The sequence below is a fragment of the Dunckerocampus dactyliophorus genome, chromosome 1, assembly GCF_027744805.1.
Source record: "Dunckerocampus dactyliophorus isolate RoL2022-P2 chromosome 1, RoL_Ddac_1.1, whole genome shotgun sequence".
NCBI classification, from domain to species: Eukaryota; Metazoa; Chordata; class Actinopteri; order Syngnathiformes; family Syngnathidae; genus Dunckerocampus; species Dunckerocampus dactyliophorus.
This window is the reverse complement of record NC_072819.1, coordinates 45,062,929-45,089,492: the sequence shown is the minus strand read 5'-3', so window position 1 is coordinate 45,089,492 and position 26,564 is coordinate 45,062,929. Positions and strand designations below refer to the sequence as shown.

The following is a 26,564-nucleotide window of genomic DNA, read 5'->3' as shown; positions in this document are numbered from 1 at the left end:
CAGTCATGAAATGATGAATTATGATAGTGATCACCATGATAATACCGCATTGAAACAGTCACACATAACTGTAGTAATGAAATGATTATCCATGATAGTGAATAGAATCAAAGTTACTGTAATGCACATCATTGTAAAAAAAAAAAAATACATATACACACATACATACATACATACACATACATAAATACATATATACATATATATATATATATATATATATATATATATATATATATATATACACATATATACCGCACATACACACATATATATATATAGTCATACTGCTGAAATCACCGTCGCTGTAATAAAACCAACATAATAACACCCTGGATAACTCAGTGAGTAATGTGGGGAAGTACGTATGTACTGTGAGTGTGCATATGTACAGGTATCTCTGTATGTAAGGAAGACTTCATATATATATAAAGGTGCAGGAATGTGTGGGCGTGTGATTGTCACTGAGAGTGCATGAAAGGAAAGGGGCCGCCTTCCACCTCCCAGAGAGCCCCGCCCCAAATAGCAAGGCCGGGCCCCGGCCGCCAGAAGGCCACCAGGCCCATAGGGGCAGGCAGCACAAAGAACAGTGCCCCAAGAGCCAGCCCAGAGAGCCCCCCCCCCCCGGGAAGACCAGTAAGGGGCCGAAGAGAGGTAATCCCAGCCAAGGACAGGGCGCCAGCGGGCCGGAGGACTGCCAACCCCCGAGACCAGCGAGAGATCACACCCCACAAAGGCAGACGGGTACCGGGGGCCACAAACCGGCAGGCCCAGAGACGCCTCCACAGCTGGAAAGAAGCCCGCCCGCGCCGGAAGCGCCAATTCCCCCCCACCGCCACCCCCACCCCCAGGGAGCGGAGCCCGGCCCGCCCCGGGCCAACCCCCGCCCGACCCCCGACACAGGGCCGCCCCGCCAAGGGATGCAGGAGGCACACCCTCCACCCACCCGGCGGAGGCACGGGCGGCAGAGATGTATCGCCCAGCACCTGACCCCACGGAGCAAACCCCTGTATGCCCCCCCCCCAAATAAATAACTAAAATAAATAAATAAATAAAAATACACACACGCACGCACATACACACTCCTACGCACCCACACACACGCACATAAACACTCCTACGCACAAACACACCCCTATGCGCACGCTCATACACACTCTTACTTACTCAAGCGCGCACACACACACACACACACACACACACACACACACACACACACACACACACAGTGGTCGACTGCCCGACACCCGGAAGCCCCACCCTATCCCCCGTTGGTAACCCAAGGAGCAGCGGAGCCGGGGACCCCGGGGTCCCAGACATACGATTCAGAACCCAGGGGCAGAGAACGCAGACTGCCGGGGAGCAGGAAGACACCCGGCCACACCCCCCCAGCGGTAGGACGCCGCCAGCGAGGCAGACAGGGGAGTCAGCGAGGAGGAGAGCGGGAAACCGAGCAGGCAGGCGGGAAAACGGGCGAGCAGCCAGGCGAACCACCACACAGCGCCAACCGAGACCCGCGGGCCAGCAAACCCCGAAGAGAGAGCGGGAGCACCACACCCCAAGCCGCAGGGAGGCCAAGCACCAGCGCCGAGAAGGCGAGACCAGCAGCCGACCAGCCGACGGCCCCCACATACCACCAGAAGCCAGACCAGCCACATGCCACCAGAGCCGACAGCGCACCACCCGCGCACCGGAGCCCCACCCCCGACAAGCCCACAGACAGACCGGGGGAGGCGAGGACACAGACAGCGGCCCGGCAGCGCACAAAGCGCAACGGCGACAGACGCCCAAGCGCCCGGCAGAGCACGACCCCCCCCAGCGAGCCCGGCCCCAGGGCACCCGCCCCCCCACCCCCACCCCGCCACCCAGGCCCACAGTACCCGCAAGCATGACCAAGCCCCAACCCACCAGCTGGCCCGGCGCCCCAGCAGCCGCCACAGCGCAGCAACCACCGGCCGCCGCGACAGCACACGGGCCACCCGAAGCACCAGCACCGCCCCCCGGAGACCGCCGAACCCGCCCCAAGAGCGCAGAGGCGCCCGCGGCACGTGTCAGTCCAGGGGGGGCACCGCAAGCCGCCCCCCCCGGCGCAAGCCCCGGCATCAACAGGCCCCAGAGGGCCACCCCAGGGAAGGGCAGGCGAACCAGACAAGGGCACCCCACAGGCCAGGCCGCCCCGGGCGAGCCACCGCGACGGCCAGGCCCCCGGCCACACCGCCGACCCTGGCGGGCAGACGCCGAGGTGCACGAGGCACCCCAATCCAGCCCGCCCCACCCGTGTATGTGATAAGGTGTGATAGTGTCTATGATGCAATTAAAAAAAAATAAATAAATAAATAAAATAAAATAAAAGAGGATGGTGTATCTGTGTGCATGTATATGGAGTGTATGTGGATGATAGCTAATGATGCAATTAAAATCGGGGGACAGCTGCCGCTCGGAGGGCCCCTCACCTGGCCAGCCCCCCCAAACCCTAAGTGTCTACTCTGCGATTAAAATTGGGGGGCAACAGGTCAGTGGCACAGCAGGAGCAAAGGAGCCCCGCAAGGCAGCTCCCCTCCCCAATCACGCCCGACCGTAGGCCACCCCCCAATGTCCTATATATATGTGAGGTGGTGCAGTGGCACAGGAAGGACGGGGGCCCCACACCCCAACGCCGCCCAAACCGAGCAGGGGGGGGACCAAGGACACATGACCGACCGGCCGCCCACCACAGCCCAGGCTCGGGCGTGCCGCAGGACACACCACAGGCCCTACCCGGCCCGCCAGGATGCCCAGTCCGGCCCACCCAACCCCCCAGAGGCGATACCCCCAGTGCCCCCCAACACCGGAGCCCCACCGGAGGTAGCGTTCACAGCGCCACCCCCAAACCGCCAAACACCACGGACAAGCCACACGCCCCCAAGGCAGATCCGACCGCCACCAGGACAGCGGGAGCCGCGCCCACACGCCCCCCGCATACCACCACGGCCGGCAAGGGAGCAACACCACGACGACCACAAGAGCACCGGACCCCACATAGAGCGGAGCACGGCCGCACCCACGAAGCACGCAGGCCAGAGGCGCCAGGGAGGGACAGAGAAGCAAGCACCGCACAACCGGGCCCGCGAGAGGAGCGGCCCCCGCCCGGCGCCCAAGCAGATGCCCCCGCCCGCCCCGCCCACCGCCACGCCACAGACCGGCCACCGCCCCACCCCCCGCCCATCCACCAACACGCCAAGGGGGAAACCCCGGAGGGAGGGAGACAACCGCCGGCCCGGAAGCAAGGACCAGCCCGACACCAGCAGGCAGCAGGGACCGCCCGCCAGCCCCCCGCCAGCCCGACCCCCAAGCCCCCGGCCAAAGCCACCCCCCGACCGCCCCACCCCGGAGCAAGCATCCTCCCGCCGATCCCGGGAAGCACCACGCAGATGGACACCACGCCGCCCGCCCCACCGCGCAACCCGCCCACGGCCCCCACACGCCCCACCCACCGAGCCACAGCGGCCCCGTCCCTGAGGGGAGAAAGCAAGGGATCCCCCCCACCCCAGCACCACGCACCCCCCACCCCGAGCCCAAACCGCACATCCGCGACCCCCACCTCCGCGCCCCCCGTCACCCGGGGGACAGCCACAGGCGCCGGAGGATAACAGGCAGCTCCCACCTATCACACATACACCACACACATAAATCAGCGAAATAAAATAAAATAAAATAATGCCATTCTGTTTTTAAAAGCGGTGTGGCATGGAATGAATACATTTTGCTGTGGATCCAACAATTGAAAAAAATTGGTTGTCAACCACTTTGTAGTGCACATTACTGTCACCCACAGGCCTGTAATAGAACCGCTGTTACACTAGTTCATAAGCTTGGAGGAGGAGGAAAAAATGTGTCTTTAACTCTTGTTCATATTCTTCTCTGCAGTTATTTCTTTCCTTGTCTTCAAGGTGGGTCACGAGCCGCTTCCCCCGACTGTGGGCACCACAATGTTCGGAAGGAGAGTTTTATACCTTCCTGGATTCTTCTCTTATGGTGAGTGGACTTATTGATTAGCGTCTCCAGTGTCATGGCGCAATTGTTCATTACAGCGTGCAGGAAATGCGGTTTGTTTGCAGCACAGCACATAGTAAAAGTGGATGGAAAGAGGGGACTCTTCCGTGGCTTGTCACCACGTATGGTGTCTATTGCCATCTCCACTGTGATCAGGACCAAAGTTAAAACGGTAAAGATGCTCTTTGTACTTGTACTTTTTGTATAGAACATTAATAAGAGCTTGAGCGTCGTGCCTTCACTATGTCAAATGTCTTCATGCTTGATGACCTGATCATAAGTGCATCATGTTGAATTCATTGGATTTATAATCAAATGCAAAAGAGAGTATTTTATTTATTTTCACTATAAAGCTGAATTAATGCATGGCAGAAATCATAGGGAGTTAAAGTCATATCCCCCAAAAGCCCCTGTATTTATTGCATGTCCAATATTCTTGTGTCTATAAAACACATATCAAAGTCACTGTCAACACAAGCTGGTTTCTGATGTCATATCCTTCTGCAGTGTATTTGTAATTGTTCTTCATCAACAGACAGAGCTGTTATCCAAGAAAGAAGACGTGCAAACCTCTCTGAGGAAAGTAATGAAAGAGGTAAGGTCAGTCACTTGGAGACGTGAAAAAAAAGGTTCTACATCTGTGATATGCTGTATTAGTATTAGTGAAGTTGCTGTTCATTTAAAACTAGGGTTGGGTGTCATTTACGTATTATCTGAGATACCAGTGACAAATCGGTACTTTTTGAAATGGTGTCGAAACGGTGCCCAAAAGATACCAATATTGTTTAAAAACAATCCCTTTTTTATTTTTACAGATTTTTGTGACATGCAAGTTGAACAGAATGGCAATTTAAATACGTGAATAATAATATATTTGACAAAGTAATTAATTCAGCAGTATGACATAAAATCCACAACAAATTGTCATCATTACCACAGCAAAACAAAAAAATGCTCACAATGCGAGCAGAAATTGATAATTGCAAGTTTAGCGTGTTAGCGGGCGCTGCTGTTGGCGTGTTCAAGGGTCCCTGACACGATTCATCAACGTCGCGTAAATATGTTATATATCGTTTGTAATATTGTTCTACATTGTTCGATTTTGAAAGCGAATGGTAAATTTGCAATCATTACATTTTATAGTTAATGGCGCCTGCCTCATTTCCGGAAGTGACACCATCGGGGTACTATCACTCAGGTAAACAAACATAGCGGCGTACGAGACCAAGGATGTTTACAGTGATTATTGCGAAGATTTGAGCCATATGTCAATAGTTTTCGAGGAGGAAGAAACATTTAGAGATGAAATAGAGAACTCGCAGAACATGTACTTAAGCCTTAAGACACGGAGATGAAGATTGGTCGCCTTCAAAACACAGAATGGTAAGTGTAAATTACTCTGGTTGCTTGTCCTTCAATTATTGTTTTAAATCGTCTTCTTAATGAGCGTAAAGGGTTTTTTTATAGACTGTTTCGTCGAGGATAAATGTTGGCCACATAAACATTTTTGGTCCGGTTACTACCGTTATGATGATGTTGCAGAGTTTCGGTGGGCATCAGATTTAAAACATGCCTTACTGCTTTTAGCTCTTGCCTGAACTGCTCATATGCTAAATGTGTAGGCTTGTGCGGGGGGACTTTTCAGAACACTGAAAAGTTTGCCAAAGATGATAGAAGACGCCATCAGATTTACGAATAACTGTTTTGTTGTTACAGTATTGAACAGCCACGATCCTGGAGACCACCATGTTTGCATCATATCACATTACTCAAAATGTTGAGAACACAGCTGCCGGTTCTTTGGGAATTGTTTCCACCCACACATAATATCCCACTGCTCGCTCCCTTTTTGTCTGTGGGAAGGGTGTGAAGATTGGTGTTTGTTGCCTTCAGATTGAAATTCGCAACCAATGGCATCATACTGTGGGTTCCCGTAAATAAAAACAAGCATGTCCTTTACAGTGCAATGTTGTGGCACTTTAAATAATGAATGGTAGATGAAATCAATTGCATTATTTCAATTTTATGACATTTATATATAATGTTTAGAGAGCAGCGTGTGCTAAAAACAGTGATTCCCAACCAGGGGTACGCATACCCCTAGTGGTTCACCAAATTGCAGGGGGTAGGTGAAAAGATTGAATTTCCAAGATAAGTAAATCTTCTCAGTCATTTCATATTAAGTCAGACAATAAAATGGAACATGCGCGCTACAACTAGTTTCCCCAGGGAGACAATAACCTGTGGCACAGGTGTGCCAAAATCATAACAGTTGTGTTACGTTCTACTTCTGGAGAATTATCAACACGTATGAGTGAGGGTGTACCCATGGTATGACAAAAAGGCTCTGGGGGTACACAAGACAGAAAAAAGGTTAGGAAACACTGGCTTAAAAAAAAACGCATACCGGTAGTCGGACACAACTTATTTTTCTGTGTTTTACTGACATATGACCATACCCAACACTTCATATTAACATTTGGCATAAAAGGCTGTTTGGCTGTTGGTTTCTTCATGCTCTTTCTTCTATTGCAGACTTCTCATGAGATGGTCATCCAGTGCCTGTCTAGAATAGCCACTCATCCTTTTCATGGTAAGTGTTTATGTCAAGTGCTCGTGCTACTTCCGCAGCTGCTAAAATCTGTACCAAAGAAAAGGCAGACTACACAGTCATCTGTAACAAATTTCCATGTCTTCTAATAGAGGCAACCCCCCTAGGGTTTGTGAGCAGCCAAGGAAATGACATCACAGCATTTTGCGTGTGTGTGTGTGTGTGTGTGTGTGTGTGTGTACTACATCATAAGAACCTTAACCATGTAAACATAGATATCACAGATGTTACTTGAACTATTCCAATGTTCTATATCATGCTTATGTTTTCATTTGCTTATGGTGCAAGTAGCCTAATTAAATCAAGTCAAGTTAAGAGAGGACAAATTGAGAGGTTTTTGCAGCTCTCCTCACTTTTTACCTTGGTACACATTGACGTCACAACATATCATAACTATCCCCGATTCCTTTCAGGTGTGCTTTTTAGGGCTGTGAGCAGACACCTAGCCAAGTCTTAGAATGGCTCTAATGCCATCACTCCTCTCCTTTTATATATGATAACCGCTAATAGAAAAACTCAAACTAATCCACAAAGTCAAAACCCATGACACACTCAGATTAGAGTACATCCATGCACGTAATAAAGACTTGACATCATTAATGCAGTCGCTCTGTGACACAGAAAGCAGAGAAATGCAAATACACAACTATGTAGAGACACAAAGGACATGTTGTCATGTAAATAACATAAGGCTAATTATAGTAGTTTGTTAAAAGAAACAATGCATAGATCTTTGTTTATCGTGATGTTATCATTCTTTGAGGTGTACCTGCATGAAGAGTAGAACCTTCAAAGGTGTCTAAAGTGGTAGTTGTATAAATATGTCTCAAAAATGGCATAAACGCTATGCGTGACTTCAGCATTGCTTGTGAGACTTGAGCTCAGTGAGCAAGATTGATGTGATGATAACCATAGAATATAATGTGGCATAGGGAGCCATTTACTCTCTGTCTCTGTCTCGGCTGCTCAGTACAATATGGCTTAAGTGACACTGAGTCAGACTCTGGAATGCATTATTTCTATTTCTATGACAGGAAACATAGTCTTGAACTACAAACAAATTGGATGTTGTTCAGCGTCCTGGAAGGGAATTGTGGTTGACCCTCCCTTTTTTTTTGTTTTTTGTTGACAGTTTTGTCAGTGCGTTGTATGGCCCAGTTTGTTGGCAGAGAGGTCAAGTACAGGTAGGACCAAAGTTTGAAGTTGTCGTTTAGTATCACTATTGTATTTTATTGCACCTTGTTTCGTGACAATGTTTAATCTTTTCATAATCAGTAAATGCGTGTGTTTATATAAGCAGGCAATAAAAACTGGAAAGGATATACCGGTATTAATATTTAAATGTTCTTCTCTGGTCTCCACAGTGGAATTTTCAGCGGTATCGTCAGGATTTTTAAGGAAGAAGGAGTCAGCGGGTTCTATGTGTGAGACATTATTTTCATTCTTCACTTGAAGTGATTACTGTAATTCACATTAGTGTGCTTAGGGACCGAGCTCTGTGAATTATTGTGTCTGCAGTGGTCTAATGCCGCATGTGCTGGGAGAAGTCCTCTTCTTGTGGTGTTGCAACTTGCTGGCGCACTTTATCAACACCTACGCTGTAGATGACAGTGTAAGTTCAGAGTACGGGGAAAAATAATGAAAAACGCGAGTCAATATGAGAAACCCAAGTCAAATAGTGCTGCTCCTTAAAATCACAAAGGCCGAGTTTAGGACACATTTAGACACGTTCCTTACAAGATGTGTTTGTATGATGTTGTTTTACAACGTTCAGAGTAGATGATTGCGTCATGCAATTGCATGGTTTTAGAGCAGCAACATGTTTCTATTTTCTATAAAATGTTCGTAAATAGCAGGGATCGTGTCACACTTTCAGGCAAATTTGGCAGTGTTCCTGTAATTGTACGCTTCATACACACACATACGCTATATAAAAGGTCAAATTTAGCCTCTATTATACATCAAATATATAAATCTGCATTGGTTCGTTGTGGTGAAGAGGGAACTGAGCTGAAAGGCAAAGCTCTCAATTTACCGGTCAATCTACGTTCCTACCCTCACCTACGGTCATGAGCTTTGGGTAGTGACCTAAAGGACAAGGTCACGGGTACAAGCGGCCAAAATGAGTTTTCGACATAGGGTGGCTGGACTCTCCCTTAGAGATAAGGTGAGAAGTACTGTCACCCAGGAGAAACCGCTGCTCGGAGCCAGATGAGGTGGCTCAGTCGGATGCTTCCCAGACCCCTCCCTGGGGAGGTGTTCAGGACACATCCGACCAGTAGGAGGCCTCGAGGAAGACCCAGGACACTTGGAGAGACTATGTCTCTCAACTGGCCTGGGAGCTCCTCGGGATCCGCCGTGAGGAGCTGGACGAAGTAGCCAGGGAGTCTGGGCTTCTTCCTTACTGAGACTACTGCCCCCGCGACCCGACCTCGGATAAGCGGAAGAAGATGGATGGATGGATGGATGGATATACATAAAATATGTCTTTATATTTGAACAACGTACACAGAATCATTTTGGTTGTGTTATCATTTTTGTCTGCAGTTTAGCCAGGCCTCAGCCGTGCGGAGTTACACAAAGTTTGTAATGGGGGTAAGTTGATCTTTGCTACTTTTCATGGACGTGTTTCTATTCCGTGCAGCACACCGTCATGAAAGTGTTTGTTGTTTCCTCCAGTTTGCAGTGAGTATCCTAACATATCCGTTCATGCTGGTGGCTGACGTCATGGCGGTCAACAACTGTGGGTGAGTCGCTCGTGCGCGCACATCTTAGCCATATTCCAGAATGAGAAATCTTGACCTCAAAATCAGAACCTCCAGGTCTGGACAGCAGTGTCTGTCCATAACGGCAGCGTCTGAGCACCAACTGTTATTAATGTAGATGCACACATCCCCACCCCTCCTCTTTACCGGAGTCCGATGTGTGGTACGTCCTGCTAGCTCCACAGCTAAGTCGGGAATGTTTCCATGCAGCCAGGTCCTTGTTATCACCATGATACACCTGTTTATCCGGTTGTTAACATCCCATTGCTTAATCTCGTCCACTGTGCAAACCAAAGAGCGGACGCTGGCAAGAAAGATGCCCGGAACCGCTGGTTTATGCGGAGTCGCAGTTTGATGCCGGCTCGTTTGCCTCGTTTCCAACGTCTTTAGCAGCACCGCTGTCGCCTCCTTTCTGTCGGTTCTCGCCAGCGTATCCTCTCCGGGAACGAGTCGAACCCTTCTGGGAGAGTCCAGCTGTACCGGTGTTGTTTCAGGCTGATCAGTTCGGTTCGGGTGTAAGTCCTCCTAAATAAGACATAAGACATAAATAAGACATAGTATAGACCCACACGTTAGCATTGGGAGAGTTCCATGTTGTTGTTCTTTTACTTCCTATTCTGGACAGTACCTCCTGCTGGCTATTGTCTCATCAGTGTAACATTACTGACACCTAGTGACCAGTGTAGAGTACTACATATCACAATGTATATTATTTGAATGCTTTGTATATATGTATTTTAGTTTGTTTAGCCATTTTTATGCTTAAAATGCAAAGGCAAAATGTGCTCAAATGTGCATATTTATGACTAATAATAGGTTGGATTCAACCACAAAACAGCAGCAATTTATTCATGAATACATTTTTGAAAAACTGTCATAGTGAAGCTGCGAAATCCAACCGGCCTCACCGCCGCAAACCACCTGGAGCCACACCTGCCCAGGACCTCCACAGCCATTCTATGCTACTACGGCCTCTGCATTTTCGTAATGTGACTGACTGACCTTGTTATTGTTAGTTTGACTGCAGGTCTTCCTCCTCACTCGCCCATCTTCACGTCATGGATGCACTGCTGGCGTTACCTCAGCCAGAAGGTATTCTACTCCTACACAGTTAGCAGGTTGAGGCTGATGCAAGTACAGTAGTCGATGGGTAGATAAGTGGGTTCTCTCCCATCAGGGTCTCCTGTTCAGAGGATCCAGCTTCTTTTCTCGCCGTGTGCCGGTGACCTCTCTGCCCTCCATCAACGATTGATCATTATCATCATCACCACATCCTGGACTGCACGTCGTCCTCCTGTTCAGTGTTGTATTCCTATTGCTGACACTCCGATAGGGGAGGAGGAGCGAGTGACTGTGCTTGTACAGTGCAGTGCAAAGATGGAACTGGTCAGAAATGTTTGCGCTTGAGGAACACGTGGGGTGACAGCAGTGTTACGGAATCAAACCAGCGGCCCTTCCCTCACAGGCTGCCTTCTTAACCACGCATTCCCCCCACTGTTCCAACAACACAGCATCAACTATACAGTAAAGTGCTTACGTTGCGGAAGGTACCTACCTAGTAAATGTAGTTCGTACCTGCATGATGTCAACAGCTAAACTTTTTTTGTGTTTACTTGGAACAATGATTATTTTATTTAAGTGTAGAGGATGATTTAAAAATAATAATAATCACTGACCTCTGGATTAGTTTGAAACTTTTCAGCAGCTCCTTACTGCAAGAATCTACCAGTCCGAGTTTGGCGTCTTGCTTGTGGACACTTCAACCGTGCTCAGGGATCAGAAGCGCTTCACCAACCAGTCCCAGTTTCCATATTTCTAAGGCATGTCCTTAAGGGCTGCTGAAGGTCAAACTAAGCACTGCAGCAGGGAAGAATTGCAGATTTGTGGGACGTAGGAATTTGAACTGTCTGTGCGGCGTGTAAGTCCATCAGTGATTGACAGGTGATCCCGATCAGTTGAGTGCGCACGCCACGTCTTCACCTTAAGTCAGCTGTGATCGACCCCAGCTTACCTGTGACACTGCATGGAATAAGCAAGTGTTGGATGTCAGGGTGAAAAATGGCAATGCAGGCAGACGTTTGAAGACGGGCCACAGTAGCACCACTCACAGAAAGTTAGGGATATTCACAACTGTTGTGTTAGAGAACAGCAGGTTGTGCGTTAAGTATTGAACATGTTGGACGTGTGCATTCAGAATTCGAGAAGCTCAAATTAAGTTCACCTGTAAAGTTTATACAGTAGTACATTTTAGGTTTATCCTGAAATGTATCTGAAATATCCCTAACTTCTTGTGAGTAGTAGCCTATACCATAAAAGTAACTGTCAGCTAAAAGCAAGAAATGAACATTTGTGTGGTCTAATAGTTGTCCATTTCTAGTGGGACATTTGTATGATTGTGTCAGAATCCAACATGGAAACATTTACATGAGTTGATTAAATGTTGTATATCAATGCCAGAAATGAAAGATATCAAAAACACATTCATTTTGTGTTCGGTATCAAAACGGTTATGACGTCTTAGTCTTAAATGTCATATTTGTGCTTAATGTTGGTCATGATGGTAAAGTTCGGGAGGAAATGGTACGCCATCACTTACGCAGGCAACATTCCGGTACAGTACTGTCTAATACGCTCTTAATATACTATAATATACATATTACGTTTCATTTTTCCTTTGATGGGAATGTACGTACTAAACCGCTTAATACAATTTCAGCTATCTTGCAGACGAGTTGATAAACTGCACACGCCCCAATGATACAACACTACCACCTAGTGGCCATTACACGACGTGACAGTGGGTTGGACATACACCTTCACCGGCTAGCATGTTACCAATTGTGATTTAAAAGAGCAGACTGTACAAACAAAGGTTACATTTTTCATAATTCATTTTTAAGCTGAATAAAGATGGGCGTAAAGTGTCTTTCGGCCCGAATAAGATTGGTAACTCACGGCTGGATGGTATTGGGCTACATTTCCGGAGCCCTTACACACACACACAAAAGCAATTTGATCAACAGTTTGCAGTAATTCGGTGGGAATGATAGCTAATCATTTGCTAACATACATACTACTACTACTAGTAGTGCGCGTGCGTGTGTTACGTCTGGCGTACCTTACTTCCGCAAAGCAGGAAAGTTTGCGCCCTTTGGGTCGGTCTCTAAACAAGGCTGACTGCACGTGAGCGATTCAACTCAATGAAAGTTGATTTATCGCTCATTCAAGAGTAGTGTAGTTAAGGAGACAACATATTAAGTGCAGAGTAATTCATTGTCAAATAGCAGGACAATACAAAACAGCCTCACACTGTGAAAAGAGAAGTGGTTTAAATAAAAAATAATGTACATCCCACTGTCCCAAATCCCCCGCACCTCACACGTCTAGATGACAGAAGCAAACATACACACATTTGTAACACAGATCTTGTCATTCCAACATGGACACTACAAGTATATTGCTTTTTAAGGCGACTAAGCACAATCACTCCCCTAACAGATCACTTAAAAAACGTACTCAACTTCATCATACAAAGTCTTAATTATAGACAACCTTCATACAACGACTGTATATGGAAGTTCATTTGTCCTCATAAAAAAAGATTACATGTAGCATGGTTCATGTAAAAAGGCAATGTGAAACTAATGTTAACATCGAAGTGGACTCATTTGACCTTTAGTCGTCATTCAAAAGGAAAAGCTAGGTGTTAAAAGTGGCGCAATGGCATTGCTTTGATTACACCTCTTTGCATATCCATCCATGCATATTCTATATTCATCCATTCATTTTCTATGCCGCTTGTCCTCACTAGGGTGGTGGGGGTATGCCTGAGCCTATCCCAGCTGACTTCGCGCGAGAGGCGGGGTACACCCTGGACTGGTCGCCAGCCAATGGCAGGGCACATATAGACAAACAACCACTCACATTCATACCTATGGACAATTTAGAGTCGCCAATTAACCTAACATGCATGTTTTTGGAATGTGGGAGGAATACCACATACCCGTACCCGGAGAAAACCCACACACGCACGGGGAGAACATGCAAACTGCACACACAGATGCCCAAACGGAGATTCAAACCCATATATTCCAGGTCTCCTGACTGTGTGGCCATGCGCTCAATTTTGCATATCTTCTACAAGATATTTAATTAAATCACTGATATTAAAAAGAAAAACTTCAAATAGTGAACTTGTGTGATGCACTGTCATTACAATGCATACTGTGTCATCCATCCATGTCAAAGCTGCTATGGAGCAAACAGGCTTACATCGTTGTATTTTGTACATTCAGACAATCAGCATTTGGAATTATTGGAGCCAAAAAAACAAAAAGCTACACCTTAAAACTTGCTTTACATTCATTTAAAAAAAAGACAGCATGTTGGATATTGTGGACAAAGGACAGCTTCAGTCATCTAAGTGGATGCAAACTAGTATCAAGGGTAAGCAGTTGCACTGTGTGTTGATTCCATTCCTTAAAAAAAAATTAAAATAAATCACATGCGCGCTCCCGTCACCTGATGGGACTACTTAGGACAGTTGGGTTAATCTGCCTCCATGCATGACCTTGATTCCTTTGGTGCGAACTGTAGGCCAAAAACCCCCAAATGAAGACGATGGCCTGACTAACATCACATAAGGTGCTAAAGGCAGCCCATGGCGGATGTATGTAACCATATTGCAATGTTACTTTACTCAATTCCCTCTTGTCATCACGCAAGATTAGTATGCAACCACCACTGGAAGTTATTACATGGGGGGTGGTTCTTGATCCAGTCTTTGGTTGGACACCATTCCAAACATTTGGAAAAAATCCCTGAAGAGCACTTGATTCCCGTCAAGTGCCTACCCAATGTGTACAACCTGTGAGTGAAGAAGTGGGGGGGGGTTCAAAGAAGAAGAACAGTGCTGGCTTAGAAAGAGGGAATGTGACGATGCTGGTATCAGAGTTTTAAAAAAATATATATATTTCCCCATTTGCCACTTCCACTGGTGTAAAAGAGTCCGAGTTCAGTCTCGTGTGCGTGAGCATAAAGCAGGAGGGTGGCCCTGGAGGCATCAAAGTGAAGATGGAGAGAAATGAAGGCAGCAGATCCTATTGTGGAAAGCAATCACCCCCACGTCCCCAGTGGGAGAGATCAGCTTGTCCGTCCTCGGACAAGGGTTTAGGCAAGGACTTGTTTGTGGCCTGCAGCTTCATCTCTTGGTGGACTTCATGTAGGATGGTATCGCTCCCCGAGCGGTGAGGCCTTCAAAGCGCTTGTAGGTGTAGTTGATGAACACCCAGTCCTTATTCTTCAGGTCGGCGTCTGAGTGGTTGGACACCTGAGTGGCTGGAGGAAGACGGCCACGTCATTCAGATGAACTCAGGAGAGATTAGTCACCATTTTTAATGCATGCATGAACATGCCACGTGGACTCTAACCCCCCCCAAAACTACTGTCACTTTGAGTGTATGAGCCGTTACTTTTTTCTTAAGCTTTGAACTCTGCGGCTTATACGGCGGTGTGGCTAATTTATGACCATGTTCTAATCTCCTGACTAACTACTACTAATCGTTTAAATACTGCGCCGCTCGCGAGTCACTGAGGAAATGGTGCCTCTTTCTTTAGCAGGAGCTTGTCAACCCGTTGGAAAAACGCAGGTGGTCATCACTCAATACAACAGCAATTTACTTATTCTAAACTTAAACTTGTTTCAAACGGAGCGGGGAAGAAAGATGAGGCCAAAAACGTACCAATTCCACACGGAATGCGAGGAGAACCTATTTTTCCACTCTATCTCAGCCATGGCATGTCGGCTCGGCTCTGCTGGCTCAGTAGCCAGTCTCCTTGCAGTGTGAAAGGTGATGTAATCTAACGTCATGTCTCATAACATTACTGATGCCTAGTGACCAGAACGTGACACATAACTTGTCTTTCAATACTTCTTGACTATAATAGGACGTAGTCAATCACAAAACAGGAACCATTTATGTTTTTTAAAAAGTGCGATATAGTGAGGGGGCGATATCAGAAGAGCGATATAGCGAGGGATAACTGTACATGTGAAAAGCAACGTGAACATACCTGTTGGTGTGAGGATATCCGAATCTGGGAATTCGTCAAAGTTTGACGTGTCATCGATGCTTTTGATCTCAATGGGGATGGCTGCAGGTCTCTCTCTGCACAGCAAACAGGTTGTCATATTCATAGTCGCTTTGCATCATTCTGCGGTGTGTAACGAGTGTGTGCAACTCAGTATTTATCCAACATGCTGCAGTTGGTCTCTTACATGAGGCACAGAGCACAGTGCAGTTGTCTGTGCTGCTATTTGTGTGGCGTCATGTTCTCTGCCACGCCGCTTAAACAGCAGTACCCGCTGGGTGTGTTAGTCATAAAAGGAGGTGTGGTCAACCGCATTGCCACCACATTCCCATCTAGGCTAAGATGAAAATCACACACTTGCTTTGACTGCATTCGCTTGCACGTACATACTGTAGATATACAACAGTCCAAGTATGTGCTACTATATGAGTTGTAATATAACAGAATTAGGAAAATGTGCATAACAATGCTGCTTCGAGGTCTTTCCCTTGAAAGCTTTACATGGGATATTTATACATCTCTCCTGCAGTCCTGAAAGCAGCATTAGCGTGATTGTGTTGCCCTTCAATAATGAATGATCAGATTTTCTTGGTACAACGTGGGCTGGGTGTAATCAAACACGGCTGTTGCACGCACGTCTTGTCATCTTTTGTTGCTTTGTCGTTGCGGTCAACTGATCTTTTCTACATATTTTCAGTGTGGTAACTGCAAAAAAAATACAAGGGGTCAGTGTTACCTGATATGGTCATAGTCTACACCCTCAAAGAATGGATTGGACTTGATTTCCTCCACACCAACAGCACCTGTCCTGTGTTCCTCTTCACAGCAGAACCTGCAGACACCAAGTCTACGCTTATCATCACACACAAAACTAACGGCCATTGCACCTCGCATCTCTGATCCTCACAGTGTCATGCTGCGGCATCTGCGTGTGTGGTGGAAGTGAGGTCCTACCTGAGGATGAGGTCTTTGGCCTTCTCTGAAATAGGCACTTCTGGAGGGAATGTGAGCGTCTCCCGCCAGTTCATGACTTTCCTGTACGTCTCTTGAGGCGTCTCCGAGCAGAATGGCGGATAGCCTGAAGACGCATGCATACACAGTATTAGCACTATTGGTACCAGGTCTGGCTACCACTTGCAGCGGTGTATAAGATGATGACGTACCAATGAGCATCTCATACATGATGACACCCAGGCTCCACCAATCACACAGCTTGTTGTATCCGTTCTGCAAGAAAACCTCAGGGGCGATGTAGTCTGGTGTTCCCACAGTGGAGAACGCCTGAACGGGGATGATAGGAGAAGTAGTTACATTCCTAAGACCTTGAATGTGATTTCTAGCCGATTTTCATCAGGGACATCATGCAGAGTGATCAAATGGAAGACCCAAAGTAAACATTTACCATGAGTGATACAATACAGAACCACTGTACAGAAATCCCTCCTTTACCGCGGTTAATTGATTCCAGACCCGACCGCGTGCGACAAGCTAACTTCCGCAAAGTAGGATTCAATAATGAATTGAATACTTTCGTAGTTATTGCATGGAAAACCTGTTTACAAACTTCTAAATGCGTTTTTTAACATTATTAGAACCCTGGAGACACGAAATAACACTCTTATAGTCACCTTTACAATTGTATTACCCGATATAGTAGCTACAATCAGAGGAAATAAGACTTATGAGACATAAATAAGATAGACTCACACATTAGCAGTTGCTTGTTGTTCTTAGTACTTCCGGCGTACTTTCACATTAGTGCAAAGCTCCCACAGTCAAGTGTTGGTTAACCTCCATCATAGTCAGTGAAAATGTTTGGCTCACAATAACAAATAGATGTGCAGCTGTTTTTCAGCGTTTTACATTCACGTATACAAGGTTTGTGAGGTGATGCATGCAGCATTCATACCAGCTGCCTCCTGTTTCTCTTCCAGGTCTCTGCTTTCCTCTTGGAGTTCATGTTCTGAAAAGCTGTGAAGAGAAAATATGTCAGTATCACAATGCTCTTATGATTGACTTACACAATAGGGGTGTCCCGATCAGACATTGGTACCGGTCTGATATCAGGAAAAAAAAAACAGTATCAGATCATATCAACCTGAATCTAAAATCTCTGATACAAGCAGTTCATTCCAGACTCCGCGCCAGCACTTCTATGGAGCAGCAGGACTTCTATTCGGCATGCAGAGCCCGCGTGATCGCAACAGTGTGCGCTAACATGTTTGCCAAGGCATTGCATCCAAGTTTCCCGTGGTGGCACAGAACCAGGGAAGTTTACTACAACCGACCGCATCGTGTATTTGAAGCAGGATTCCTGCACGGCTTCCTGAAACATCCACCGCTGTTTGACACATTTTGCAAAGTGTGAGAAACGCCCACGGGACGGCAAAAACTCATTGGTTACTACGGATGAGCTAGTACACCGCTATCTGTATCGGTTCACCCATGTCAATGATACTGTGTCCGTATTGGTACTCGGAGTGGGCGGGGCATAAACCGGAAGTGGTCGTGGTTTAACTGGACGTGGGTGGGACTTAAATCTGTACATTATCTTACGTGTGAAATTGACTTGGATTGATGAGAAGTTGCTGTATTTATTGTGTGTACTGTGTGTGTGTGTGTGTGTGTGTGTGTAAGCGATCTGTAGGACTTTAATTATTTTTTAATGAACTGTGTGAAGTTGCTGATTCATGCAAACATCCAGTGATGGCAAACGGGTAAATAATCTGTCAGCCTTGTTTACTGTATTTTTCTCAAAAGCACCGCTTTCAGTGCTACAAGCAAAGCTTTCCAGCTGACTTTACACCACCAGCCAAATTAGAAGCAAGCGGACAAAAAAAAATAAGCCACCGGCAGTGACTGCCACACGAGGCGTATTCAGCTGTCTTGTGAAATGCAACGCGCACGTTACGAAACAAGTTTAAGATTGCAACGTGCATACTGCAACGCACTGAACGGGGTGGAATATTTTACCACGCTTGTGTATGTAATGTAGCATGATAGCCATACAGGCACAATGTTTGATGCGGCTGTGCAGGTGTACCTAATGTTGTGGCCAGTCAATGCAGGTTACTGTTACCACCGTCTGTGTACTCCCAACTGAAAATGAACTATATTCTTATATTGTAGGTAGCACGCCTGTTTTATGGTGACTTCATGGAGTAAGACAAAAATACATTTCAAGGAAACAAGCGGTCATGCTCCACCAGTTGAGTTGCTGCACATGTAACTGACCCAACACAAGCCTGCACAGCGCTGTCTTGTCAAAAGCACCACGTACTTTACCGAACAAGTTTACCAAGTTTAACTTTAGATACAAACCGAAACAGAGGAGCAGAGAGGCAGTGGACAGCGCCACATGAGCAGCTGTCAACTTGCCAACTGCACCGCGTACGTGAATGAGACGGCGCTCAAGCTCCTCTGTGGCTGCCGCCTGCAGAGTTTGTCTCGGGAGGGGCGGTCGCTGTGTGTGACTGGCCAATCACAGAGTGTGAAGAGTGAATACATAATGAGGATTTTCTTTCATCACGATTACAGATAATGACGAGATGTACTCGTTTATTGCTCGTACTCGTCAAAAATGCATTATCCGTAACGGATACTCGTTCATAACGAGTATTCGGCTCATCCCTATTGGTTACATGAAAGAGCCAGCCCCTGAGCATGTTGAGCCTTGCTACGTTATGCCTATTACCAGATGGATAAAGAAGCAAACGGGTTAGTTTTTCTCATTCCTTCTGTATAGCCCTTTGCAACATTCCATGCTACTAAACACGTCATAAAAGTATGTACGATTCGTGCTGATATCGGATGGGTCTCGGGCCGTTACTCAAAGCTGCAATATTAGAATTGCATCGGAAGTGAAAAAGTTGTATCAGAACATCCCTAGCACTCGATATGTAAACCAAATGTTAGCGACTTTGTTCAAAGTGCAACCGTGTTGTGAAAAGAGTAAATAAGAACATAACACAGAGATACACGTATGCAAGAAATGATTCTCAACATTCAACACTGGATGGCTGCATCACATTAAAAGAACCACTCATTTTTGGACCATGTTGAGATGTCCAGATCTCTAACAAAGTGTGAACAGTGTGTTCATCATTGGAGCCACAATGAATCATTCGTTGGGTTTCCCTGGCAGAACATAATAGCTACTCAAAATCATTTCAAAAGCCGAGGAATATGAAAGCATGTTATTTTGGGTTTACAGCAGATCCCCGCTTTCTGCGAACAAAAACACGCAAGTAACTAATGTGTCCATAAAAATGTCTTGCCCCCCCGCCCCACCTCCAAACCCTCCTGCTATCTTCACGTTCCCCTCTGATTTGTCATTATGTTGTAATTATTAGAGGAGATTCAGCTCCAGGACCGTCTGCGTCCCTCCTCGATATGCCTCACACACACATGAAAGGCATTTGAAATGATGACATGCATACGTACTCACCAAAAATGAATAATGTAAGATGATCGATAAACAGATGGTATCTGGATGACAGTGTAGAAGTTATAAATTTCACTTTTGCTTCTCACAGCAACTATGGTGCGTTCAGAGACCACCGAAAAAAGTGTAAAATCTCACACTAAAAAAACTATCAGCAAAACACAAAAACAAACGTAAACATTTTTTCTTTTCGTCTTTGACACTGGTACGTGTGTGATGTACATTTTACCTGTATTATCACATATTCATTATTACCGACTTGTCCAGCAGATATGTTCGCTGTGGAAAAAGTGACAATTTTCTGAGGAAAATAAATAAGTAATAAAAATGTCTAACAAAAAATCTGTGCATGTGCGGGCTCGTGAATGCTGAATGGCAAGCATGCAGGGACTGCTGTATGTATGGATTGAAAAACATAGTTATACTCCAACTTATGGTCATGCATTGTATGTGAAGACTGCTTTCACACGAAATGTCACTCTTTGGATGCGCAAATAAGCACCACTCTGGTTTCTTTTGCGGCTCAAACATGCTTACTGCAGATACTGTGCGACTTTCATGACATGAGTGCTTGACAAGAGGAGTGAGAGAACTGCTGTGCAATCAAAGTACGTTGGAACCAAAGGGAAGATGTTGCCTGACTTTGCTTACTGAGGTCACTGGGCAAGCTATGGTTCAGGTTCTTGTAGAATTCTGTCCGGTGTGCTCTCTTAAGTCCCGTGCACAATCCAAAGTCAGACAGCTTCACATGACCCTGAAATAACAACACAGTCAATACTTCCATGACCTCCTCATGCAACAGTACTCAGCAGTTACACTTTTAACATGTTTACATTTTACTTGTTGCCTTCTAATTAACATTTAAAAACATCTTTATTCAAATTATGTTATAATATAAAATGAGTAGATAAAAATGCACTGTGACTATTGTAAAGCGCCATGACAGCACAGGATAATTCACCCTGGAGTCCAGCAGGAGGTTGTCTGGCTTGATGTCTCTGTGGATGAAGCCCAGCTGGTGGATGGAATCGATGGCCAGGACCGTCTCTGCGATGTAGAACTGAGTGGCCTCCTCTGTCAGAGTGTCCTTCTTCATCAAGAGGGTCATCATGTCCCCTATGGGAATAATAGCAAATACCACAAGCATGTTTGCTGAAAATGGCCAGTTAGAGTTAGCAGTGTGGCTCGTACCCCCTGGCAGAAACTCCATGATGAGGTAGAGGTTCATCTTGTCCTGGAAGCTGTAGAACATCTTGACCACCCACAGGCTGTCTGCCTCCACCAGGATGTCCCGCTCAGCACGTATGTGACCCACCTTAGACAATCAAACCGACAATTAACCGGAGTAACACCAGATTTGGAGCAGCACTGCGTCGCTTGCATCATGTTGGCCTCACCTGTTCTTTTTCCAGCATGTCAGCTTTGCGAAGGATCTTCATGGCGTAGACATGGCCCGTGTCCTTCTTCTGTACCAGACGCACCTGCAAGAAAGCAAGAAGATAAAACACTGGTCCTGACTGACGTGGTTTTATGTGGCCTCGGCGGTTTCAACCACTAACAACCGTGTGTGAGCTACTTGTAGGCGTCACCGACAATCTGCTTTCCTTGCCAGTCTTTAGCCAAACACAGAACACCATGACATCCAGGATGTGATTTTACCTCTCCAAAAGCTCCACGGCCGATCACCTTCAGCGACTCAAAGTCTTCCAGACCGAGTCGGGTCCGCTTCAGGCGAAGAAATTCAGTTTCTTTCCTGGCGTGCTGAGAACGGCGAATGCGTTTCTGCGGGCACCACATTGTCAGTATTAAACACAGACGCGCAATACCAGTAAGACCAGCACAATAACTAATAAGTAGATATGCTCCAATCCATCGGCCAGCGATCGGAATCGGTCGATTTCGTGATCGGCATATGCCGATAAATGCCTTTCCATGGCCATCACCCGTGGCTCGTACTACTGCAGGACGGGAACTCCAACCAGGAATGTACCAGCATGTGACCACACTCTCACATTTACATTTACATGACAGAACAGTACAGCTTGTAACAAGACAACATGTCCATATTAAACTACTTTGTACGGTTGCTTGAACAATATAACACAATACTTAAAATTAAATTGTTAAAAAAAAAACTAACAAAAAAATGATTTATATGAATATACCTCCATATTTATGAATAAGCAACAAAGTTCTGCATATACAGAATATGCATATTCTGAGGGCATTCAACTAATTTTATTAAAATAAAATCTACTTCTGCTTGCACTTTGGACTTTCAGAAATGTACACACGATTATTTGGTTTTTGAAAAAGTACGGTAATCGTTGGAAATGTTATCAGTTTATCACAAAATTGATGCAGTTTTATGCCTAATACGTAATGATCACATACATTTTTTGGCCCATTTTACTAAGATTATCAATCACTCAACCGCAAATTAAGAGATTATTTGATTATAGAAATGCGTAGGGCGTGATTGACGCTTCAGATGTAAAATCTGAATGTCTTTACGCTAATGATTCCTTTACCAAAGAATAATCCCGAACGCACACCGTCTTCACTCCATTCAAATAATTCCACTGGTCTTAGCACAGAACCGACACTCACCTCTTCATCAGCCAGGCCTTCTTGATCCATCACTTTCTCCAGTTTCTGTTGCCTAAGCAGAATATTTTACACTTTAATAGGGGTGTCACCATACACCTCACGAAACGACACACAATGCTGGGTTCACGAGAACGAGACGAGACTATTCACTTTTCAGAAAACGACAAAACGAACAGATTTTTTTTTTTTTTTAAACAGTCACAAAACAATTCAGGTGCACTTTGAAATGTTTTCTAACTTTCCATACATGACCTAAGCACAATGCTTTTAAAATAGTAAAGTAATGTTTATGTTTGTTTTAAATGTCAAGGTATTTGACCTACATTATGGAGGACAGCTAATGTCACATTTTGCATGAATAAATACTGTACATGTATGAGAAAGCTTGTTCCACTATCCAATTGACCAGCATGATGGGGTATTTACTTTCCTTTCACTCACAGGAAAGAGCTTTCATACACCACAAAAGGACCTTTATTTATATTTTCTATGAGGTATGCATGTGCTCCACGGCAAATAAGGGGTCTAAATTTATTGCCACTTGTCCTCAGTTAGTTCATGTCAGCACATAAACCTTTTTTTTTTAATCTAAAAAAGGCATTTGGCACACTGCCCAGACACACGAGCCCTGTCATCTGTAAGTCATGTTGATTACGGTAGTTTTCCCCACCTGACAATGCATGACATTGTTCGCCATTACCTCATCTCTCGCTCTTCGTGCTGGGCAATGAGGTTGCTGTAGAAGTTCTCCAAGGTCACCTTGGCCATAGTGACCCGTTCCTTGGTGTGGTTACTCATGGAGGAGCATGAGCTCTGGCCCGTCATTGCCATGCTTTACCTGAAACGACACACATATATAGAAACGTGAGGCAGGCAATTCATCTTGCGCTGCATCGCTAAACATAAATAACACCGCTGCGGACAAATCCTAATGCTAATTCGGTTCTTACCGCATTGAGCCAGAGAAAACTACAGCCTATGATATCATATGAAGACCGATGAATAAAGAGGAAGGAAAGCAAGAGGCATTGTGACAGCACAGTTCTGAAGAAACAATAAGGAAATGTGAAAGATCAAGGTGGAGTCGAACTGAGAGCAGTTTTAGCTCACAATAACTCGTCTATGACAAGAGGAGCAAGTCAAACCCATAATGGTTTTACAGTGACACTTGTGTGTGCCAACAAAGCAATTTCACAACCAATTTACCTGTAATCATCTTTAATTAGATAATTAGATGGCGTGTGCTCCTTTACATGGTGCTAACATCTGTTAAGGGATTTTATATACAGTATGTTAGAAGTCACAATTGTCGGAATACAATATATAAGTCACATTTCCATCTTTCTATCACTCACTCCAGACTAGACATGGTGGCTCGTTCCATATAGGACAGGTGAGACTAGAGGAAATGGAGAGGTATTTCCTGGTGGTCTAGCCAAGATACGGTGTGTTGACGGTTCAGCATCATGTTTGCTACATTAGCTGCTGCATTCATACGGCAAATAGATATCACGAGGAAAACTACAAATAGTGTAACGCCATTTGTGAAATAAGGTACCGTTTTACATTTCAAACACGTTCGTTTAGGGGTGCAACGATCCCTCGAGTAAGTCGAGTGCTTCAATTGCAAAAAATAATGAAGGATTTTTTTTTCTGCCTCGAGGAACCGTTTCCATCACCAACGCGCTTGGGAGAATGTGAATAGGCAATTTAAGAGAATGAAAAGAAAACGTAAAAAAGAACAAAAAAAAGACAGAAAATGTGGCTAAACAGCAGGTTTAGCACCGTGACGTGCATTCGTTGTGACGCGGTACTTGCATACCACAACAGCACTTTTTATATGCAGCATCATCTCCTCCTGAATGGAGCGGCGGAGCCAAGACAAGGTAACATTAACGTAGCGCAAATCAGTGAGATTAAGGTTAATGTACCTTACTAAAATAACGTTAGCGGTGTGGAGAGCTAGCTTTCTCTTAACTGTGACTACTGTTGAATGTGTGGCAGTTTATTCCGACGGTAACGCAACTTCATTCAGGGTTTATTTCAGCGACAGGGAGCGAGAGTGACAGAGCGCGGCGATGCGCCTGCTCACGCAACAGTAATTATTTCACGTTAATGTAGCTCAGAATTGTGCTACTTCAAAATTAAGGCACAAATGTAACTCCATAGATGTGCACCTCCAAAAAACGCCGCTTGTTAGGACTGACTGTTGTAACAAAGCCTCACTCAACCACCATCGCTCGCCCATGCCAACAAGACAAAAAGACTTGCAGTTCGCTCGAAGCGGACGCCACAAGCCCGACAAAAGTAGGGGTGACCAGAGTGCGGCCCAGGGGCCGTCTCATTTGTCATTGCATCACTGCAGAAACAAAATACAATTTCAAAAAACAGCAAAAAAGGTTAAAAAAAATAGAGCAAAAGGAACAATGAGAATATAACGTTAACACAAGGCTTTGTATTTAAGGACAAAGCTTTAAATATCTATCACTTTTTATATGTATAGTTTCAATATATGTGGGGGGTGGGGGGTAGCTCTTGTGCAGGAACAAGGAAGTTCGTGTCTCACTCACTCGGTTGTTGTTCCACTCCAGAAGTTGTCTCCATTTTACTTTGAACACTGCAAAAACTCAATATCTTATCAACTATACTTGTCTTATTTCTAGTCATCCTGTCTAAGTTTAGGCTAAGTTTTAGGCTTTATAAATGCACAGCCATCAACACAATGGAATATGTAATTTAGTCTTAGTAAAGTAATTATTTGTCTCCTTTTCCAGTAAACAGTTACAGTTTGGGATGGATAAATTCATCTACAAAAGCACCAAAATTCTGAAAATACAGTTTGTTCCGATGCACAACGTGAAGAAATAAGAAGAAATAAAACGGTCGATTAACTAAAAAAATTAAACCAATTGGTCGCTCATTATTTAGTGAAATGTTTTATTTTCTCTTGCGTATTCAGAATTGCTCTTCAACCAAGCAAAAATAAGTTTTTTCCGATTACTTGATTAATAAAAAAAAAAATGTCAGTAGAATACTCGATTACTAAAATAGTCGATAGCTGCAGCCCTAAACATGTTTACTAATTGTATTCATTTCTCATATGGACAGCGTCAAAATAATATTTAATCTGCTTAAAAAAAAAACAAACAAGTCGATACTTTTCTTCTGTCAACATTAAATTGACCGCATTAAGCTTGTTGACATCTCACAAAGATGTTCATGATTTTACTGTGAAATGTACACGTCAGGCTGTCATGTGGGAGGACAGACTATACACTAAGAAACTATGCGCAGCTGTGATTACATATTTCTGAATATTTGGAAAGACGACATTGCGCATTGATCTTACTGCCACGACTTGTGTGACGTGACATTAAGTTTGTATGACTAACGCAACACGACCGAAATAAAGCAGTACGACGACACGCAGCGTCGACCACGACGTCGAAGGGAGTGGAAGAAAACTAAAAAGGTCACAAACTATCATGAAATGGTGAATAATGGCCACGCAAACCATTTACCTTAAAGGGCAGGATACAAGCAAATCCACACAGCATATGAAGCAAATGTCTCCAGCGTAAACGTTACCTGCTAACGTTAGCCGCTTAGCTTCTAAAGTTCCAGACAGCGTCAAGTTTTGATGAGTAACACAGGGTGGTCCACAAAATGCAAGTTTACCATTTTGTAGGACTGGTGGTTTTACTGCTCCTTCAGCGAGAACAACGTTTGGTTAAAAAGTTTCGCTAACTCGTGTATAAACCACCTTGACAGTAGTTAGTTAGCTAACTCACGCTAGCCACTTATTTGCTGAAGAACATCGAGAGGTTTAGTGAGCGAAGACACTTGAGACAACACTATCAACATGTACAACAGAGGTTAATACTTTTACGCATACTCGAAATATTTGTTTATCTTTGATCAACAGTTGGAAGGCTGTTCTTTGATCATCTATTACCTTTATCGAAGGTGTTGTCTGCCCTTTCTTCCTCTACTGAACAGCGCCCAATGTGTC

General features: G+C 45.1%; 2 protein-coding genes across 3 annotated transcripts in view; one reads left to right on the top strand and one right to left on the bottom strand.

The window, feature by feature from the left end:
* LOC129181054 (mitochondrial carrier homolog 1-like) overlaps positions 1 to 21,146 on the top strand; it is a 23,319-nt gene extending 2,173 nt beyond the window's left edge. Inside the window, exons 2-12 of the mRNA XM_054775709.1 lie at positions 3,930 to 4,014; positions 4,098 to 4,204; positions 4,568 to 4,627; positions 6,568 to 6,625; positions 7,776 to 7,827; positions 8,008 to 8,067; positions 8,162 to 8,255; positions 9,191 to 9,238; positions 9,323 to 9,390; positions 10,425 to 10,500; positions 10,586 to 21,146. Of these exons, the coding sequence (XP_054631684.1) occupies positions 3,930 to 4,014; positions 4,098 to 4,204; positions 4,568 to 4,627; positions 6,568 to 6,625; positions 7,776 to 7,827; positions 8,008 to 8,067; positions 8,162 to 8,255; positions 9,191 to 9,238; positions 9,323 to 9,390; positions 10,425 to 10,500; positions 10,586 to 10,660 (783 nt within the window). The 3' untranslated portion in view covers positions 10,661 to 21,146. The remainder of the gene's footprint in view (positions 1 to 3,929; positions 4,015 to 4,097; positions 4,205 to 4,567; positions 4,628 to 6,567; positions 6,626 to 7,775; positions 7,828 to 8,007; positions 8,068 to 8,161; positions 8,256 to 9,190; positions 9,239 to 9,322; positions 9,391 to 10,424; positions 10,501 to 10,585) is intronic.
* Positions 12,713 to 26,564, bottom strand: LOC129181046 (serine/threonine-protein kinase 38). Of its 2 annotated transcripts, none has more exons than XM_054775688.1 (14): positions 26,508 to 26,564; positions 23,253 to 23,390; positions 22,553 to 22,604; positions 21,602 to 21,724; positions 21,340 to 21,423; positions 21,134 to 21,257; positions 20,904 to 21,058; positions 20,585 to 20,696; positions 17,408 to 17,469; positions 16,662 to 16,779; positions 16,453 to 16,576; positions 16,235 to 16,330; positions 15,481 to 15,575; positions 12,713 to 14,745 (listed from the first exon to the last, which is right to left on the bottom strand). In XM_054775688.1, exons 2-14 carry the CDS (start codon positions 23,381 to 23,383, stop codon positions 14,609 to 14,611), a joined length of 1,413 nt encoding a protein of 470 aa, XP_054631663.1. In that variant the 5' UTR covers positions 23,384 to 23,390; positions 26,508 to 26,564; the 3' UTR covers positions 12,713 to 14,608. The 2 variants fall into 2 exon arrangements, with proteins under 2 accessions (XP_054631663.1, XP_054631672.1); XM_054775697.1 differs by having other exon boundaries at positions 20,594 to 20,696.

Coding starts and splice junctions, on each gene's coding strand:
- LOC129181046 (XM_054775688.1), bottom strand. CDS start 23,383: ATGGCAATGACGGGCCAGAGCTCATGCTCCTCCATGAGTAACCACACC. Junction 22,605..23,252: donor CACGAAGAGCGAGAGATGAG/GTAATGGCGAAC, acceptor TATTCTGCTTAG/GCAACAGAAACTGGAGAAAG. Junction 14,746..15,480: donor GGATATCCTCACACCAACAG/GTATGTTCACGT, acceptor GTCTTCCTCCAG/CCACTCAGGTGTCCAACCAC.